The 20541-nt window shown below is 47.9% G+C and overlaps 1 protein-coding gene and 1 long non-coding RNA gene across 3 annotated transcripts in view; one reads left to right on the plus strand and one right to left on the minus strand.

The window, feature by feature from the left end:
* On the plus strand, positions 1-17674 carry abat (4-aminobutyrate aminotransferase). 2 transcript variants are annotated; one of them, XM_030089281.1, is made up of 17 exons: positions 1-99; positions 810-872; positions 8526-8675; positions 8796-8893; positions 8991-9020; positions 10543-10660; positions 12309-12358; positions 12438-12518; positions 12607-12699; positions 12778-12840; positions 12917-12980; positions 13072-13220; positions 13387-13524; positions 13714-13881; positions 14748-14894; positions 16089-16200; positions 16282-17674. In XM_030089281.1, the coding sequence occupies exons 3-17, from the start codon at positions 8606-8608 to the stop codon at positions 16401-16403; spliced, it is 1503 nt and encodes a 500-aa protein (XP_029945141.1). In that variant the 5' UTR covers positions 1-99; positions 810-872; positions 8526-8605; the 3' UTR covers positions 16404-17674. The 2 variants fall into 2 exon arrangements, with proteins under 2 accessions (XP_029945141.1, XP_029945142.1); XM_030089282.1 differs by lacking the exons at positions 1-99; positions 810-872 and adding an exon at positions 1604-1622.
* LOC115386816 (uncharacterized) overlaps positions 17230-20541 on the minus strand; it is a 24496-nt gene continuing 21184 nt past the window's right edge. Inside the window, exon 4 of the long non-coding RNA XR_003931325.1 lies at positions 17230-17304. This is a non-coding gene — a long non-coding RNA (uncharacterized LOC115386816). The remainder of the gene's footprint in view (positions 17305-20541) is intronic.

Raw genomic sequence — 20541 nt, forward strand, 5'->3', positions numbered from 1 at the left:
GAACTGGCAACCCGCGGCTGGCAGACACACACCGACCATCGTGCGTGAAGCTGCGGGGACCGGAGCTCCTCTTCCCGGCTGCTGTTCCACGATCTCCCCGTAAGTGTTCCGAACGCACCTGCGCCCAGCTGTGCGTGCGTGCGTGCGTCTGTCTCTGTGTGTCCGTGCCTGTGTGTGTGCGTGCGTGCGTGCGTGTGTGTGTGTGTGTGTGTTGGATGCAGCAGCAGCAGCATCTGCATCAGGTTTGGTTGCTCCAAACATCCACCGGTCGGATCCAGTCGCATCCTGCCCGGAAACGCTCCGCATCGTGAAGCAAAGCGCGATAAGTGGCGGCGGCACTTTGTTCTGCAGGAGGCGCGAGCACGTGATCCACCTCACTTTGTGTACATGCACGCAAACAGGGAGCAGAGAGCGCTCTGAAAGCTCACACAGAGAAAGCTGCACCGCGGGGGGGCAGGTTCTGACCGCGTCCAGCATCCGGGCCAGCAGGACCTTCTGATGGGAGGAACTCTGCAGATCTGCTGCGAAACCCGTCTGGAGAACAGACTGTCATTAGGCTTCACTGTGTTCACCGTGATATTAACCCTCTTCTTCAACATGAAGCCCAAATTCACAAAAACTGTGCAATAAATATAATATTATGACAAATCGATGTATTACATGTAATAACTTAGAACAAAAATCCTTGTATTCTGTGTGTCTGATTTCTTTACAAGCCGAATTATCATGTTTTATGTGTCACATATTACTATGATTTTGTGATGCTCAGTATTAAAAGAGAGCGCTGATGATTTGTCTGGATGTTGCAGGAGCCGAGCCGTTCTCTTCTTCTCTGGAGGAACCGACTCTCGCCCGGCCGCTTCGACCATCAAGTAAGAACCGAGTCCTTTCTGACGGGTTCGAGCCGACGTTCCAGCTTCCTCTCGTTTAGACTCAATGCATGGAAGGAGGTTTAAGCATGAATCGTGTTAAAGACACTGTGTTGACATCTGATTGATCCAAAACACTTGACTTTAATAAAGCTGGAGGAGGCATCATCATGCTGTGAGGCTGCGTGCTGGAAATGAACCGTTCTGACTGAAACGGTGAGATCTCCTCCCGACGAGCCACAAACGACAGTTTATTCAATGGAAACTGTTAATTTCTGAGTTATTACACTTGAGGTGACCCAGTGAGCTGGAACGGCCCACTTTGGCCCACGGGCCGTATGTTTGAAAACCCTGTTCCTTCAGGTTTTGGAGGCTGTCGATCCCTAAAACAGATAAAGATCCATAAAACAAGTTCAAATAACTATTTAACTGAAATAGTTAAAAGGGATAAAAACGTGTGTGACGACTCTGCAGCTCCCTCTAGAGGCCATCGGCGGTGTGACGGTTTATCAACACCTGGTACCGAACAGAACGGTGTCGACGGTAAATCCTCTTCAGTGACAGAAAACTGGACCCGGCCTCACAGCTGGCCTGGAAGAGCGGCGGCTGGCAGATTAGCAGCGGATTGACTGATGGACGAACAGATGATCCGTCTGGTGGACGGCTCCGTCCCCTCTGGACTCACTGAGACGCTCTGTTTGCTGCTGGAGTCTCCTCAGCAGTGAGATTCGCCGTCCGCCGTCTCCACTTCAGGTACGAGCGCCTCGCTGTCGGATCTCGTCCCTCCTAATGTCCGGATTATAGTCCCGTCTAATTTGAAGTTGATGACTTCTCAGTGTTCTAATCCGTCCCTAAAAACCCAACCTCTTGCTGGTAATCCCTGCGAGCCGGCAGATCGGCTTGCCTCGGTGAGAACGGCAGCTGCCGGGGAAACACCTGAGAGGAATCGGTCTGCCTCAGAGGACAGAGCAGCGGGACCGTGTGAGAGACTGGAACCTGGTTCTGGTCCACATCACATCTGGTCCACAAACCCGGGCTCTGAGGACTGCCAGTGCTGCAGTTTGCGAGTGACTTTAAAGCGATACTTCAACATTTTGGCAAATTGGCCCATTTAGCGCAATTCCTTAGTCATTTCAAACAGCATACTTACTTTTTCTGTGAGGGCGAGCTGTTGTTTATTCAGAGGCGAGTCGGGGAAGGTTTTCGGGACGGACACAATGGAAGTGGATGGTATTTTTGTTCCCCCTCGTCAAACTCATCAAATACACAATCCAACGCTGTGAAATATGAATGCAAAATTACCAGATTGAGTTGTTTATGCGAAGATTGCTAAGACGGAACTACTTACTAAACATGGCGTCTGGGCGTAGTGATTTGAATAGAAAAAGTAGTTCCCAGTATTTGCTACAATATTATTTGTTGGTGTTCCACAGCGTAGTGAATGTGCTGATTATAATGTGTCCACCAAAGTGTTTTGGGGTTGTTGGATTGTGTATTTGATGAGTGTGACGAGGGGGAACAAAAATACCGTTCACCTCCATTGTGTCCGTCCTGAAAACCTTCCCCGACTCACCTCTGGATAAACAACAGCTCGCCCTCACAGAAAAAGTAAGTATACTGTTCGAAATGACTAAGGAATTGCACTAAATGGGCCAATTTGCCAAAATGTTGAAGTATCCCTTTAAGCCACAATTGTATTTGTGGCTACCAAGCCGTGCCGGATTCGTACCGACGCCCCTGGCTGAGTGCTGTAAGAGACACCTGAAACCGGAGCCAGAGGTCTTCCCGGGACCTGTTAGAGGGTGCTCGGTGCTCAGATTCCCCTGCAGGGACCACGGGAGGTTTTCCTGCTCCTCACGATGCCGACACAGAACTCCCAGCAGAAGCAGCGGAGCGGATCTTCTTCCCCGCAGCCGTGGAGGGTCAGGAGATCCCTCGTGACCTCTGACCCCAGCCAGGCTGGAGGGGAGCGGCGGAGTGTTTGGCCCTACATTAGACTCCTGTTTATCGTCCGTCTCGTGAGCGAAGCTGCTCCATCAGCCCTTCGGTCTGCACTGCTTCTCCTGACGAGTCTGGCTGGATTTTAATTAAAGCTCGCCGCCGTTCTGGGTCAAGTGTGGAAAATGTCTCCGGGGCCCGGGCTTCATCCTCGCCACGCTGCCAGAACAGAAGGGCCGAACGCCGTGCTTCCTCAGCCGCTCCGCTCTGGGGCGGCTGCAGGTTTGTGGGTGAATCCCAGGTAAATCCGGGCAGCGGAGCGCGGATTTCACCGAGACCGGATTCCCTCTTCCTGTGGCAGCGTCCCACCCGGACCCATCGCCTCGCTGCTGATTTATGGTTTCCACGAAAAACACACGCTCTCTCTCTCTGTGGAGCAGAACATGGAGGCCGTACAGCAGATCAGTGGAGTCTTGTGTAACCTTGTTTTTCTAGGACTTTTATGTCTTTATGGGGGAAATGCAGTGACTTATCTTTGAACAGTCGTATCTTTTCAGACGATTGGACCTGCGGGTCGTTTCCGGTGCGTTCAGACGGTCACGTTTCTGTCTGTCTGATTGAATTCTTTCCAATTCCAGGATCAGATCGTGCTGTTCACATGGACGTTACACACTTTTTTATCCCTCGTAACCACAGCTACCGGCGCGTCGGATTGAAATGACTCGTGAGTGATTGTGCGAGCGATCAGCGCTCCGGTCGGGACGGAAACGAGTCCTGAAGCTCAGTCAGAAGGACTTGAATCTGATCTGCGGCGACGTCTGGGTCGGGCCGAGCGCTCCACCAGCAGATCGGATCACGTTGCTCCGGGGGTCAGGAGCGCTCGGCGTTCCACACACTCCCGACTCCCGACGTGTAGTTTTCATCTCGTTTCCCTGCGACTCGGCGCGTCGAGTGCAGGGCAACGATTTCAGCTTGTGTCGGTCGCCCGCCGACGCTCCTCTCTCCCGATCCATCCCTTCACAAACGCTGCCGTTTGATCGAGCGCCCGCGGGGCCGGCGGCCCGGCTGTGGAGTCTAGCGGCCGCGGCGTTCGATACCGCCGCGCTGCGGCTGCCGTTACGCAACAGGCCGGCTGGTTTCACCTCCCCGCGCCTTCGGGCCAGAGCCGCTGTCTGTTACACCGCTTCTGCATCAAAGGTCAACTGGACAAGTTAAGATTTTGGCGTTTTTTTCAAACCCGGAGCTGCTCTCGGTGTAAACATGTTGGAACGCCGACTGGAGGAGTCTGAATTGGCGTCTAGAAGTAGGTCACGCTGGAGCGCCAGGCAGCGGTTGGTTTCATAACCAATTATAAAATCCAGGACGTTGGTAATGCTAATTAGCACAAATGGCGGTATCTACATTTTAATACCGTGAAACCTTCTCATCATCGTTAAAATCAGATGGAGTCGCCGCTCATCCACAAACACAGAAGTTAACCGAGATGACTGAAAAAATAACATGTAGGTCGTGAAAAAGTTTTATAAACAGATAAAAAGTTCCAAAACACTCATCAGTACAGATGAATGAAATTACTTTCAGACCTCTTTAAGGTGTTTTCTGGAACGTCTTCATGTAAATCTCCGTCTCAGCCGCGTCGACCGTCGCTGCCGGAGCTGAATTCTCACTGAAGACTGAACCATCACAGCAGCCCCGCAGGCCTGAAGCGCCGCAGATTGTTTTTTAAATGACTCCATGAAACTGATGAAGTTGCTATATTTAGACACTCTCAATAACGGTGTTCCTGACAACCAATTTCTGTCCATTAAAAATTCAATTAAGATGATTGTGGGTATAAAAATGACCAGTAAATGGTGACACAGTTCATATATTGATCAGGACTCTCAAACAGAGACTTGATCAGAGATGAGGCCATCTTTCTGGTTCCTCCGGTGGAATCCATCATGTTTCCTCCAGAAGAACTGAGGGACTGATTGATTTCCTCTCTCTGGGTGGAACCTGAGCCGGGGTGTGAGAGGTGAAGGTCGGCGTGGCCTAGTCTCCGAGCGAAGGGTCTGAGGAGCGACTCGCTGTTCGCTACGTCAGCGGGAACCTCGCTGCTCGGTGGAGGGACACGACTGGGAATCAATAGTTCCGCTCACACACACACACACACACACACACACACACACACAAGCCGTGGTCTCTTTCTTCCCTCTCGGCGCCTGCACCGTTGTCATGGCGACCGGCGGTGTCGGCTGCATTTTAACGTGGTTCCAGAGACGGGAGGCTGGCGGAGGGAGCGGCATACGGCCGCGTTACCGAACGTCGGCGATAAACGGAAATAAGACACGTGAAGCGGTCGCCGTAGCAACCAGGAGTCGTTTGAAATCGACGGCGATGGCTGCCGTGGTGTTGAGGACGGTTTGGAGGAAGAGGGAAAGTGAAGAGTCTGTGGGACGGGCTGTCCCGCAGCCCGGTGCAGACGCCGTCGGCTCCTGAGTTCTCATAACCCCAGCGTTTATGGCAGGTTTTGGACTTTGTCTCTGCGGCGTCTTGATGCAGCTGCTGCTGTTTGGTACACCGAGTACCGAGGGCTGGCAGATAATCACAGTACAGGACATCACGGTATCTCTCAGCCAAGAGTCCCTCCGATACGCAGCTTGGGCCCGAAAAACAAAACCAGAAAGCCCCTCCCCCTCCCACAGGGGGGTCCAGGCGGCAGGAGGTAAACCTGACTCCGGCCTTGTTTCCTGTTGTCAGACACGGTCAGTTTTGGTGAATTCTAGCTTCGTTTACATGTAAACAAAAGGTCCAAACACATTGAAACACCACCGTTCTGATGAGTTTCCATCGTGATGTAAACTCGGCGTTGCTGTTCTGGCTGCGCTGCCGGTGATGATCCAACATTCAGGGATTAAATATTTGCCTCAGGACCAGATCAGTCATTGATTATCAGTTATGTTTGACGTCGTGTGTTCAGCTGAAGCGGCTCTGAGCCTCCACCGCCCCTCTGCCGGGGGTTTAGCATCTTTAGCTTCGCCTCCAGCCACCCGATAATCAATACTCAGTTTTTCTGGTATTACCATCAGATCTGTAACAGCCAAACACACACACACACACACACATTATGATATAATGTATAGGAGTCCATGGGGAAGAAAATCCATGTGTGAGAGTTGAATGTTGCTGGATGTGCGTGCTGAAGTGTGTGTGAAAAGACAAAGTGACGTTTGGAGACGGCGAAGCGGCGCTGCGCTCTGAGACGGATACGTTTGACCCTCTGGCCGCCTTCACAGTGTTTGGTGAAATAATTAGAAATGACAAGATGAGACACCAAAAGTAAATGTGGGCTGTCTGTGAGTCTGGTTTCGCGCCTTCTGAGACTTTGTGTTTGTACTGTAGTCTAAATGAGGACAGAAGAGTCAGAGTGTTTTCCTTCGTGCTGTAAACAGGCAGGCAGCAGGAGCTTTAGTACGTTTGTGACAATCTGCATCAGGATGAAACTAAATAAGATTTAATTTTTGCATTTCTACTGTCAGAATTTGGATTTTTTTCACTAACGATAAGCAGAACGGCCAACCTTGACACAAATCTTTGAATTCCCCTTGTGTCATGTGAATCTTACTTTATCTGCTGCTCCGCGAACAAAAAACAAAACAAAACAAAACAAAAAAGCCAAAATTAATGAGATAAATGATGAAAAACACTGCAGTTAATGTGGCTGCTGTCTTTAATCACCAACTTCTTACACAAACCGTCTTAAAGACACCAATGTTTGAATTTCAGAGAGTAAATTATGATAAAATTCTCTCAAATTGATATTACCCCTTTCCATACTGCTGACAGTTTTGTTTCATTTCAGTTTGGTGAATCACTGCTGCTCAGTGTTGCAATATTCAAGCTTCAGTATTCCGTCTCAGTTCCCTCAGTCGTCATGTGACTTGTTGATATCACCGTGGCGACGAATATGAGCGCCCGCCGCGGAAACCCTCGCTCGGCAGCGTGTGGCGTAATCCTGGTCAGTCTGTGGCAACTTTCAGGCAGAGTTTTGGTTCGTGGCCGTGTTGTGTCTCGTGGTGAGGGGGTGGGGTGGGGGTCAGGGTGGGGGTGGAGGTGTGTGTGTGTGTGTGTGTGTGTGTGGGGGGGGGGTTCTTGGTATGCCGTGACCCCCTGACCCCTCAAGCAGCAGCAGCAGCCTGCGCTCCAGCGATCCGTGGGGCGACTCCCTTTGTGTTCAGACTGCGGCTCCGATCACTTGACGACAACACTCCAACCTTACATAAGCCTGCCCCCCCTCCCCCCTCCCCTCCGCCCCCCCCTTCCCCCCTTCCCCCCTTCCCCTTCCCCCCCTTCCCCCCCCCCCTCCTCCCCGACATACGAAGATGCAGTCTTGTGTAACTCTCGCTATCAAAACCAGTTCCATCCAGTCCGCTGAGGTGTTGCCAAGGAACTCTGTCTCTGTGTGCGCGCATGTGCGTGTGTGTGAGTGAGAGTGTGTGTGAGTGTGTGTGTGTGTGTGTGTGTGTGAGTGAGAGTGTGTGTGTGGCCATGCTTTTTTTTTTTTTGTTCTGTGTGAAGGCATCAAACTGGATTTTTCCTGTTCGCGCTGCCAGTTCTTACATAAGCGTGAACGGGACGAGGAGAAAGAGCCGGTCCGTTATTCTCCTGATGAGGACCTAATGGCTTTAAGCGCCGGCAGCCGTGTGAAGACCAACTGCACCGGCTGCCGCCCCCTGAGAAAAAGTGGATTTCATGTGAATCTGGTCCAGTCCAAACATCATCTTTACAATATTTAGTTTTTTTGTTGTTGTTGTTTTTTTTTTTATTATTATTATTTTTTTTTTTTTTACATGTGCTCTTTGTTTACTTCTCGAAGCCTTGGAAAACTGGGACGTCTGAATTAATGTGGAACTACAAAGAGGGGGAGCAACATTTCTTTTTTCTAAATAAAACTCTGATAAGAACAACATGCTGTAATGAAACCTGTAAACTGACTTACACTGAAAGATGATTCAACACAGAATGAAACGCTCAGAAAACATCAAATATCTCAAACATTGAGTTTGAAGTTTGAGTTCTGAGCCTTTAAAGTTTTCAACAAAGCATTTAGTTTGCCGCGGTACTCTGCCGGTTAGCATTTAGCATTTAGCGCTATCTCAGTAGTGTGTATTCAGGCTCTTCCAGAAACTTCTTGAAGCCTTTAAAGCTTCAGTAAGTGAGGTGAAGCAGATCTCTGAGCTGTTCTTTCTTCTCAAATCATCAATATGTCAAGATAGCTTTAGCAAGGCTAGCCACTGACGCTTTGGCTACTGACACAGCAAGCTAGCTACTGACATGAATGTCCACGTCTCTCTATTTTAAAAGTGTTGTTGACTCCATCAGTCTGGTGTCTCTGTAGCTCCGACTAGTGGAGGGAGGGTGCGTGACCGTTAGCTGTCGCTGTCACTACTGCTTGACAAACAGACGTTTTGCTATGCTGAGAATGGTTTTTATTTTCTTCCCTCTTTGGAGCAGACTTTAGAGCCGGATGGCCGTCGTTCTGGAACCAGCTTGACTCTGATAGATTCCGCAGTCCGGCGGCTGGCTGTTTGTTACCTCCAGGACATCTGTGTGACTTTGCCGTATCAAAGGTCTCCGGTCTGGTCAATCATCTATAGGCGATCCTGTCTGGGTCGGGTGGGACGGCGGAGCGTGCGGCGGGGGCGTCAGTAACCTCCTCGCTCCTCTGTTTGGCAGGAGGCTCGGTGAGGTTCAGCCCGAGGGCAGCTTCCGCCCGTCTCCCTCCGTCTCTCGCCGCTCCTCGTCCGTCTCTCGTCATGGCGACGTCTCTGATCGGCCGCCAGCTGGCCCTCCACCTGCAGAAGAACCTGTGGCTGGGCGCTCCAGGTAAACACTCACCTGCTCATTAACGGTCATTTGTTCAAATACGCATTAATTAATGTGCACAGATTCCTAAAACCTGAAATTCCTGAAGTTTACCCAGAATCCCTTTGGTGTGTCCTTCAGGCTGCAGGTATGTCAGTAAGGCTGCAGCCAAGGCCGAGGTGGAGTTCGACTATGATGGTCCGTCCATGAAGACCACCGTGCCGGGACCGCGCTCACAAGTAACACACACACACACACACACACACACACACACACACTCACAGTCATCACCGCCGCATGTTTACGAGCTTTATAAAATGTGTTTCCAACCTGCAGGCGCTGACCAAGCAGCTGGGAGACATCCAGGTGAGATCCAGTCTGTGTGTGTGTGTGTGTGTGTGTGTGTGTGTGTGTGTGTGTGTGTGTGTGTGTGTGTGTGTGTTCTTGTATTTCTATCCTTGTTGGGGCCAAATGTCCCCACAAGGATAGCAAAACGTGGAACGACGTGCCTTGTGGGGACCTTTTTCCGGTCCTAAGTAGGAGAAACAGTGTTTTCTTGACCATGTTGTTGTTACTGAAAAAAGTAAAAGTGCAAAAACATTTCTTTAGGGTTAGGCTTTGTTGTGGTGTGGGTTAGGGTTAGGGTAAGGGTCAGGGTTGGGGGCTAGACATGAATGGGAGTCAATGGACGGTCCCCACAAGGATAGAAATACAAGACTGAGCGTGTGTGTGTGTGTGTCTGTTTAACCCTGAACACACACACACACACACAAAATCATGGTGCGTGCATGTTTAAGCCTGAGTACACAAGTAAATGCGCCTCTGTGTGTGTGTGTGTGTGTGTGTGTGTGTGTGTGTGTGTGTGTGTGTGTGTGTGTGCGCGCGCGCGTGCGTGCGCATGTTAACCAAGTGAGCTGGTTAGATAAAAACCCTGCAGCTGTTCCACGTATAGTGGCACTGTGCACGCTTCTATAGAAATACACAGCCATCACAAAAGAAGTGTGTGTGTATGTGTGTGTGTGTGTGTGTGTGTGTGTGTGTGTGTAAAAAGCAACATTTTTTTTCTGCGCAACAAACATTCATCAAAGTGTCTTTTGCAATATCGCTGCTGAAACTGGAACTGGATTGTGTTCTGCCTGCGTAGCAGTCAGAAAGAATGTCAGACTTGCTGAAACTGGTTGAAACAGTTAAAACCTTTAATCATCCTGAAGAGATAAACAGCTGAAACTGATAAAAGGAACAATGAGGTCAAATAAGACAAACAAACAGCTAGAGGCGTTTAAAAAGACTAGAACAGGTCAATGACCCCACAACTCTTTAAGCAGCTGAAACACTGAAACGGCTTAAATTGCATAAATGGATTTTATAAAAAAAAAAATAAATTAAAAGGTAGAATGACAAAAAAGTGGTAAAAATGGCTCATTTTGGAGAATAAAAAAAAATACTAAACACGGTAACGCAACAAAAATGTTTGACATTGACTAAACTACAACAATATAAAAACTGCCTAGCAGTAGATGAAACCATGTAGATACCATAAATGAATAAGTGGCTGAAAGGATAAGACAGAAAAAATGCCAAGCAGCTAGAAATGCCTTAAAATGGCTAACTGAGGTAAAACAGCCAAAAATTTTTACTGGTAAAACTGGTAAAAAATCTAAAACATCTCACTGTCTTAAACATTCAAAAACGACAGAGAGGCAAAATCATTTGCTTGAAAATCGTTAAAACAGTTCACTGGGTGAAACTGTTAAAAATGGCTAAATGAGGTAACATATCTCTAATATATTAAACCATTCCTCTGTTGAAACTGCTCAAAATGTGTGAACGTTGCCCTGGATCAACAGAGGAGCTTTTCGTTCTGCTCTTGAACTTCGTGTTTTCCCAGAACGTGGGAGCGGTGAACTTCTTCTGTAACTACGAGGAGAGCCGAGGGAACTACCTGGTGGACGTGGACGGAAACCGCATGCTGGACGTCTACACTCAGATCTCCTCCATCCCCATCGGTGAGTTTCAAATGGTGACCGTGTTGGTCTCCAGCAGGGGGCGCTGCGCCAAACCAACAAGCTGGACAACAACAAGGTCAACAAACCAAGAGCAAGAGCTTCTGAGAGCAGTTTTAAAGAGAGAACGAAGGCAGGAAGTGGCTCTGATGGTTCTCGCGAGAAAGAGTTTCACCTCAACACATCTGTTAATCACTGCCCCTTGTGGTTCGAGGGGGTACTGCAGCGGCTGCTTTATATTTAAAAATGGACGCTTTTTGAGGAGAATCAGTTCTTCTTTAGCAAATCTCCTTAAATAGTCTCTTCAGTGAGTCAGTAAAGAAGAACAAAAACGATGGTAGTTTTCTGTTTTGGGAAAACGATAAGATGCAAACCATGTGTGACTAAAGTCTTAAGATATGTGTAACACATGTACGTGAAGCGACACAGCAGAGCCAGAAAACATACTACTGCAGAAGGCATCATGTAACTGAGCCTTGAAAAAACCCTGAAGAGCACTGAGCAGCCCTAAGCTAGAACCCTGAAGAACCCAAAGCTACCCCAACCAAGGGTCGAACAGTTCGCACCTTACTGCTGGCAAAGACTCATGCTGAAGGCTACAAACGGCATGTGAAGGACATTTCAGTGTATTTTCCACGGTCTCCATTTTTACTCTGTAAATTAACCATGTAGAATATCCCAATACATAGCGATATCACGATATATCGTGATATTATCACATCGTGACCCCGTGCTCCAGATCACATCGGACTGACCGCCAGTGGCCCCTGAACTAAAGCTTTTCAGACCGCCAGCGTCGGGGGGAAGGGGTCACAGATGTGTTGTATGGGCAGTGAGCAGGAAAGATTCCATCTGTGCCAGCCTGGTATTTTACCTTCTCCAAATGAACAGGAAGTCGGTGTGGCTTCGCTCGTATCCACATCTCACTCTGTGGCTGCCCTGAACCAATGGGGTTTGTTGAAGTGCCCTCCCAAGAGGCCGAGGGGCCTCTGAGGGTGAATTCAGCCTTTGAAAAGGTCCGGGTGAACTCAGACTGGTGTAGTTTCTGCTTCAGGTTCCTAACAAAAGAACTGTTGGAGAAACGAGTCCTTTCTAATTGAAATGGGGACGCCGATGAAGAATGTATGCGGAGTTGGCCGTGTGTGCATGTTTGAACGTCCCAGAGGATCCAGGGCCTCGGACTCATTTGCCCTGCGGTATTCAAATGACTTGCATGGAAAGCAGAGCCGGCGGAGTCCTCATTTCCTGCTCTCGCTCTCCTTCTGTCGGAGCAGCTTCAGATAGATAATCAGACAGAGTTTAATCAAGCTTCCCTCTAAACGTGCTCAGAATGCACCAACATGGAGGGAAATTCATTTTATTCAGGAAACAATTCAGGTTGTTTGCTTTATATGATTCATCCAAACATTTTTCAGCTTGGGGCTGATACACATGTTGACCATAAAACCTGTAAATACGGTTCAGCGTCGGTGGACGCTGCACATATGTGAGAGTAAATCATGCATGTGCACTAACGTGCCCTGATATGGGAGCAGATGCTGGATGTGATGGTCCTCCTCCTGGACGGCGAAGCTGTTATTATTTTCATCAGTGGTTGTGTGAGAACGTTGGTTTGGTCACCTGAAGGCTTCCTCCACCCTGTCGTCCTCAGGCTACAACCACCCCGCCCTGCTCAAGCTGATGACCAACCCCAACAACCTGGTAGGTGCTGCTCCCTCCAGATCCGTCCGTTCCGCAGAGCTGAAATGTTTAATTTGTGTCTTGTGTTTCTCTCGGTCAGAGCACTTTTGTGAACAGACCCGCCCTGGGCATCCTGCCGCCGGAGAACTTTCCAGACAAGCTGACCGAAAGTCTTCTGTCGGTGAGCGACACGCACAAAACGCCGTTCTCCGTCGCGCTCCGGTAGCGCCGCGGTGTGAAACGAGGGTTCTGTCTTCCCCGCTGGTCAGATCGCCCCCAGCGGGATGTCTCGGGTTCAGACCATGGCCTGCGGCTCCTGCTCCAATGAGAACGCCTACAAAGCCATGTTCATCTGGTACAGGGTGAGTCGGCGCCCGGCCCCCGCCCGCCACCCTCCCAGAGCGCCCTGGGTTCTCACGGATGTTTCCGTCTTGCTCTAGAACAAGGAGCGAGGCCAGAGCGGACCGTCGGCTGAAGACATTAGCAGCTGCATGGTCAACCAGGTCTGTCCTCTGATCAGAGTCCTGATCGCCCGCCGCCGCTGCCGTTCTCACTGTGTCCTCCGCCGCTCTGCTCCAGGGTCCAGGATGTCCAGACCTCAGCATCCTGTCCTTCACCGGAGCTTTCCACGGCAGAACGTTAGGTATGTCCGCCCGTCCGTCCCTGCTGAAGTAGCGAGGAGTCGTCTCGAAGATCGTCTCCTCCTCACGCCGTGACGCCTCCGCCCTCTCCAGGCTGCTTGGCGACGACGCACTCCAAGGTGATCCACAAGCTGGACGTGCCGTCGTTCGACTGGCCCATCGCCCCGTTCCCCAGGCTGCAGTACCCGCTGGAGGAGTTCAGCCGGGAGAACGCCCAGGAGGAGGCCCGCTGCCTGGAGGAGGTGAGCCGGCTCTCATCCTTTATTCATGCGATGCATATTTCCCTCTGGAAGACGGACCGCTCCTTCATGACACCTGGAGCTGCAGGCTCGGCGGGGATTTAATATTTAATACGACCTCAGGAAGAGGTAATCTTCTCGTGCTTTCCCGCCGTGCCGCTCCCTCCAGGTGGAGGATCTGATCGTGAAGTGGCGGCAGAAGGGCAAACCGGTGGCGGGCATCGTCATCGAGCCCATCCAGGCGGAAGGCGGCGACAACCACGCCTCGGCAGACTTCTTCATCAGGCTCCGGCGCATCGCCGCCAAGGTATCTGATCGAGACAGCGAGGCGGCAGAGCGGGGATCCGATCGCATTGTTCCTCACAACAAAGGAACGTGGAGAGCGGCGGAGGGTTGAGGGGAATCTTCAGAGAAATCTTTGGTTTCATGATGAAGCGTCTCGACTCTCGGATGTCTCACTCGCTCTCTCTCGTCCCCGTCTTCGTCCTCACTGCAGCACGGTTGTGCTTTCCACGTGGACGAAGTCCAGACCGGAGGCGGGTGCACGGGAAAGTTCTGGGCCCATGAGCACTGGGGCTCCGACGACCCGGCCGACATCGTGTCCTTCAGCAAGAAGCTGCTGACGGGAGGTTACTACCACAAGGAGGCGCTGCAGGCCGACAAGGTTCGTCCGTCTGCTGACTTTCTGCTCATCCAGTCTTTTTTCAACAAGAGTCAAGAGCCTCAAAACACAAACTCTAAAAATATCTGAATTATAGCGGCACAATCTAAATTTAGAACTCAAAAAGCAAAGTATCAACACAAGAACTCGTTAAAAAAAATACCTGGATCAATGTTTCCTGTCATTGAGCTGCTACAGCAGAGTTATGTTGAAGTTTTAACAACACAGACTGTGATTTGGATCCAGAGTCAGTGTTCTAAACGTGGCTCAATAGCTCCTCCCTGTGGCCGGGCTGCTGAACTGCTACACTTATTGTTTCGCTCTCGTTCAGTCTCTATCAGTGTTTGTTCCAGAGCTTTTAATTAAATCCAGCCGCAGTGTTTTCAGTTGTGTCTACACAGTCAGTTTGTCTAATGACCCTGAACCAACATTAAGCCACAAAGCTCGTTATTTTACAGCATCAGTCTCTTTAATCTCAGGCTCTGTAAAGAAGCTGAAGCCATAAAGGAGTTCAGAGTCGCCACGGCTCTTCTACTCCTTTAATTAAAATGTTATGATCGTTTTTTTTGTTGTGGTCACTGCAAAAACTGAGAGGATCTCAGGAAAATAAAGATTTCTTGATTAAATATAAATAAACAAATCTTTACTATTGTCTTTCTGTTTCACAGTTTTTCTTTCTGATATGAACGTCTTTCTTTTCACCGCCTCAGTCAGTCAGATCCAGCAGAATTCTTTTTCTGTTGTCAGTCAGTGACCTCTAGTGGTGGCAGATGGTACTCCCTGTTATATTTCAGTGCATGCATCATAAAGCCTGACTCGTCGTCCAGACGGTGTGGTTCACTGTGTTGTGTGTTGTGACCTCCTTCCAGCCGTACCGTATCTTCAACACGTGGATGGGCGACCCGTCCAAGAACCTGTTCCTGTGTGAGGTTCTCAACGTGATCCGCAGGGAGAACCTTCTGGAGGAGGTGGCCCGCTCGGGGAAGGCCTTGATCAACGGCCTTTATGAGCTGCAGGTACCGTCTTCATGCTTCAAGCAGTTTTACAAGCATCACACTTTGAACACTTTGACTCTTTTTGGAATTTTGAAGCTGAATTTAGATTCAGGGGTCCAGAATGTGGATCAGTTGTTCCTGTGGGTCAGGGTTCAGGTATAGACCTCCAGACCACTATTTAAACAAAACAATCTTTACTGCATTGGAAAGAAAAACAGAGTCTCTAAATAATTTCCAGAAGTTAGAGTGTCGGGAACCGGAGCGGTTCCAGGACAGTGACAGCAGGTACAAACTCTCTCAGGACCGATTACACAACAGGAGGCAAACAGAAGGACACGGTCCGATATCGACAAGAGGGCAACAGGAGGGGGGGGGGGTCGAGGTTATCGGTCAGGTGAGAGGCGTGGAGGGCGGGGCTATACGAGGACAGGGGGAGGGGTTCAAACAGGGAGACTCACCAGAGCAACACGATACAGGAACTGCCCCAGAGGGGCGGGTCAGGCAGGCGCTGACAGAACCAGAACCTGCTGAGTTTTTACACACCGTGATGATGGACGATGTTTAGCAGTGTTTTCCTTTTGAGTCAGTGCAAAGAAAACGTTTAAATCCCTTTACACGTCCTGAAGATGTTTCAATTCACAACGAAGAAAAGTCAAGCCAGACTTTACCGAACCTGACTTTACTGATCCTGAATTTACCAAACCAGACTTTACCAAACCTCACTTTACCAAACCCGACTTTACCAAACCAGTCTTTACCAAACCAGGCTTTACCAAACCAGTCTTTACCAAACCAGTCTTTACCAAACCAGGCTTTACCAAACCAGTCTTAACCAAACTAGACTTTACCAAACCAGGCTTTAAGAAACCTCACTTAACCAAACTAGACTTTACCAAACCAGACTTTATCAAACCAGACTCAACCAAACTAGACTTTATCAAACCAGACTTTATAAAACCGGACTTTAATAAACCCGATTTTACCAAACCAGACTTTATCAACGGACTCAACCAAACCAGCCTTTATGAAACCCAACTTTACCACACCAGACTGTACTAAACCAGACTTTATCAAACAGACTCAACCAAACTAGACTTTATCAAACCTGACTTTACTAAACCGGACCCAGAACCATGAGAGCACAGTGCAGGTCGTCTTTCTTCTTCTTCTGTAACGTTTGGAGTCCCGTCCTCAGAGTCTCTGTCTGGTCCTCAGGCTCAGTACCCCGGCCTGCTGAGCCGAGCTCGGGGCCAGGGGACGTTCTGCGCCATCGACGTCCGTGACGACGCCACGCGCGACAAGATCCTGGTCAAGACGAGAGACAAAGGTAAGAGAAGGCCTCTCTGCGCCGTCCTCCTCGGCCCGGAGTCACATCCGGCGCTGAATGTGGGTGTTTCTCCCCGGACAGGCGTCATCCTGGGAGGCTGCGGCGACCGGTCCATCCGCTTCCGTCCCGCTCTGGTTTTCAAGGAGTACCACGTCCACCTGTTCCTCAACATCTTCAACGACGTCCTGACTCAGTTCAAATAGAGCCAGTGAGGAGATCCCCGTCGAAATCCAGCAGATCCGGCCAGCATCTTTAGTAAAACAGGCTGCTTTTCCCCCCCGAGAAGGCGAGACGCGTCGTCGAAACGCACGGCGAGACGTCCCGGGCGTCTCGCCGTGCGTTTCGACGAGGCGTCTCGCCCCCGATTCCCCCCCGACATGTAGCAGTCACCACCTCTAGCTCAGCGTCGGGGTACCTTCGCGGGGATTTCGGCGCCTTTTAACGGTAGCAGACGCTCGAAGTTTGTTCTCGTCCAGTGAAGGAACGTTTCCGTCCAGCTCTCGTGAGTTTCTCTGAAAATCTGAACCGTAGTGTGGGTGGGGGGAGGGCTGCCTTTTCCCAGCATGATTTTTTTTTTTCCTTTCAGCTTTTTGGAGACGAAAATGAGAAGCGTAGGGTTAAAAAAAAAAAAAAAAACTCTTATTTTATTAAAGCACACATTTTTACAACAGAATTTATGGTGATTGTAATAAAGAGGAATTATTAAAGCAGATCTAGCGCTAAACTGTACGACTGTCGATAGCTGTGTGAAAAAGACTTACCCAGAGGAGAGTTTAGCTTTGTATTAATGCCCACGCCATGTGGAATAACGCTAGCTGTCAGCGCGCACACGTGTCTGAGATCGACGGTTTTGGGGGGGGGGGAATAAAGCGGGTGTGTAAATACTCCGGCGGCGGCGGTGTTGGCGGTCCTGACGCTCGCGCCCCACCTCCTCAGCTTGCATGTGCTTTACTGCTGTCCATGTTGATGCTAATGACTGTTGTGTTTCTCTCTTCATGCCTGGAAAGAAAAAAGAAAAAAAAAAAGCCGTAGCCCAGAGCAATGTGAACTCTAAAATGGACCATGACAATGTTAGAGATGATTAGTGCCTGCATGTTAAATGTGCTAATGCTCCTTGTTCTTGGCTGGAAAACAGCGGCGGCGCCCATCTGTGACCACGAACTCCAAAAAGGTTTCAATACGAGCTCTCCACTCTCCGTCTGAACTCCTCAGAAACAGCGCAGCGCTCATTCTCATCCGTCAGTCCTCATTTATTCCTGCATCCTCATTCAAATCCGCCTCATCACAACATTCCGCTCTGCACATTAGAACGCAATAAACTTTTGTTCCAGATTTAACACGTGATAATGCAATGACGTTGCATCGCACTGTAAATGTCCTGTAACATTGTGAGATGAGACTATAAATAAAGTTTTATGCTGTTTTAGGAAAGCTGTATCGCGCCATAACGTAATAAAGTTTTGTTATAATGCAAGAAAACTTCAAGCGTCAAGTAGAGTTTTCCGTTGTCAAGAGAATCTCTGATGTTTATGAGATGTTTTGGAATGTAGCACATTAGCATTAGCATTAGCACATTTTATTCCAAGATAGTCAGACTTTCTGATAAAACAAGATAACTTAGCATGAATTGTTGCGTGAAGTTTCACAATCTTGTTCATTAAGTTAGCGTCAAATGATATAAAGGTTTTAAAAGATAACATGATCATCCACCACATTATGATGCCACAGTATTTTACATGTGACAATATGAAACTCTGCACGCTCAAACATGTTAGCATGGCGTTTAATGCTAACATGATACTTCTGTGGTTTCATATTTCAACATTAAAATATATTTCATGTTACAGAATGACAACATGTTACAGTATAACAGTTGCTTTGCATCACCACATGACCATCACATGATACTGGTAAAACGTAAATGTTTTACGTCACAATAACCGAGCTAATTATCATCTAAGATGGTATCTGGTTACAGATAATATAAATATAACGTTTTTACTTGATGGCATGGTAACATTTAAAATGTGATGATAAGCACTACCTTCACAGGTTTGACTTTTGTGTAATTTCACAAAACATGTTTGATGAGGTAACATTTCTTTCATGTAACCTGAAAATTCAGTGTTTTCACGTCGGCCCATGAAACTTTTCTCAGTTGTATTTTATATTTTACATTAACATCATACCAGCTTTGACCATATAGCATGAAATGTTACCTGCTTTACGGTTAACATGAGTTAAAGTACCAACATTTTATTTTGAAAAGCATCACGCTGTTTAATATGTGTCGTTCAATCATGACTCTGCGCTGTGCGTTCTCTCTGCCATGGCAGCAATAATCCACAACAATCTCACACAGTCACACAAATCAGGATTTACAATCCACAGAAGAGCTTTATTTTGGAAAAGCCAGTGGACCTGATGTCCTTATATGGTCATCTGTCCCAAGCCATGGCAGCAGCCAGCAGGACTGTGAGGCAGGTGTCAAATTACACACAATGGAATTGGAAAAGGACCAGGAGGAAATATCTGAGCCCTGAGCCTCAACGTCCACTTCAAGCACAGACCTAGAGGTGGCATGGCGTCATGAACAGACTCTTCGGACTCTTCGGTCGTTTCCGTGAATGTTTCCATGGGAATGTCAGCAAACGATCGCGTTCATGTCTTTCATATTACTCATTTTAATACATTCACGTATATATATATAAATATATAAACACATATGAGTATACTGACATGTTTTTACATTGGATGTAAACGTGGATGGCGGCGTCACGTTGTCTCGGTGGGGCGTCGGTGGCGAAGAAGACAACAGTCTGGTCCTCATGTTGTCGGTCAGTATTACGTACAGTATCTGTAATGACTTCAAAAAAAGAAAACTCGAGTGGTGATCTGCGATAGCTGAATATTGATGTCATTATTTTAGATGGATTTAACGGTCGTCGTACTGTGATCAATAAATGAAGTTTGGAGAAACCGAGTACAGTTTTTATTTCTCCTTCCAGTTGGGATTCCCCTTCCTCTGAAGTGGGAATTCCCAAGTAGCTTCAGGTTTTAGTTGCTTTGTTGTGTTCAAACCTCAAACGTCCATGAAAACTGGAGATTCCCTCTAATTTTGAGATTTAAGGAACAAAAGTTGATTTTTTTGTTTTGTTTTGTTTTTTTTTTTTGGTATTTTACAATAGAATATGGCTCTATAAGGTGTGGAGCTGTGATTATTTTAACAGCAGACTCTAAAAACACCTGAACCTGTTAAAACAGACAGTTAAGCCAGAGATGAGCCTTCAAAGAAATTATTTTGAAAAAAGAAAACTGCTTTACTGATGGATTATAGGTGAGTTAGAGGCTGTGTGGCTCGATTGGACCTGTTTTGATCACATTTTGATGCACATGTAACATGTCAAGTCCTCAGCACACCATTAGGCACTTTTAAAAAAATCTTCTACAATATAAAAAAAAAATTTTAAAAAGTAATAGAATTGTTGTCACAACACAGACGTTTTAAAAGGAGAAAATCTGCTCCACTGTCAATTTTTCAAGCTTTATTAAAGAAAAATCTTGAATACTGTACAGTGTATATTGATGGAGTCACCGTATATTGAATTAAACCGAACTGAAAAAGAAAACAAGCAAATGATCACATTGCAGAAAAAAGAAGAAAACATACAAAAAAAAAAACATTTTCGTAAATAAAATTAGAGGATTGGGATTACATTTTACTGTGGTACTGACTGATTTGTGTGTGTGTGTGTGTGTGTGTGTGTGTGTGTGTGTGTGTGTGTGTGTGTGTGTGTATTTCACAGATTCAATAATCTTGTATAGATAAGTGGTTAAAGAAAACGATGGTGAGTTTGAAATATTTTTTTTAATTCGGACATTTTTTTAGTTTCTTTATCTTTTTTTTTGTAGTTGTGGAACTGTGGGCTTTGATCAGTGTGATCGTTTTTTGTTTGTTTTTTTCAATGTGGATCTTTTTGTGCTGGAAACTGTCAGTAAAGTCTGGCAACCCCATAAAGGCGATCTAACTTCGGCTCAATGGCCGAAGTGAGCCGAAGGCCAAGCAGAGACAGCTTCTCTTCACTCACCGAAAAGAGCCGAAGTTAACCGAAGTCCAAACGGAGACTTCAGCTCTTCGTTGCACTGGCCGATGTGAGACGGAATTAACCGAAGTCTAAAGGGACACTTCGGCTCTTCGCCTCACCGGCCGAAGTGAAACGGAATTAGCCGAAGCCCAAACGGAGTTCTCTTAGTTTACATGACAACGTGGCGGTTACCAACCAATCACAGCTCACCTCGGATTCATCGATAACCCAGCGGCCCTTCTCATTGGTTAGAATG

The sequence above is a fragment of the Salarias fasciatus genome, chromosome 4, assembly GCF_902148845.1.
Source record: "Salarias fasciatus chromosome 4, fSalaFa1.1, whole genome shotgun sequence".
Lineage (NCBI taxonomy): Eukaryota > Metazoa > Chordata > Actinopteri > Blenniiformes > Blenniidae > Salarias > Salarias fasciatus.

Coding starts and splice junctions, on each gene's coding strand:
- abat (XM_030089281.1), top strand. CDS start 8,606: ATGGCGACGTCTCTGATCGGCCGCCAGCTGGCCCTCCACCTGCAGAAG. Junction 12,700..12,777: donor CCATGTTCATCTGGTACAGG/GTGAGTCGGCGC, acceptor GTCTTGCTCTAG/AACAAGGAGCGAGGCCAGAG. Junction 12,981..13,071: donor TTTCCACGGCAGAACGTTAG/GTATGTCCGCCC, acceptor CGCCCTCTCCAG/GCTGCTTGGCGACGACGCAC.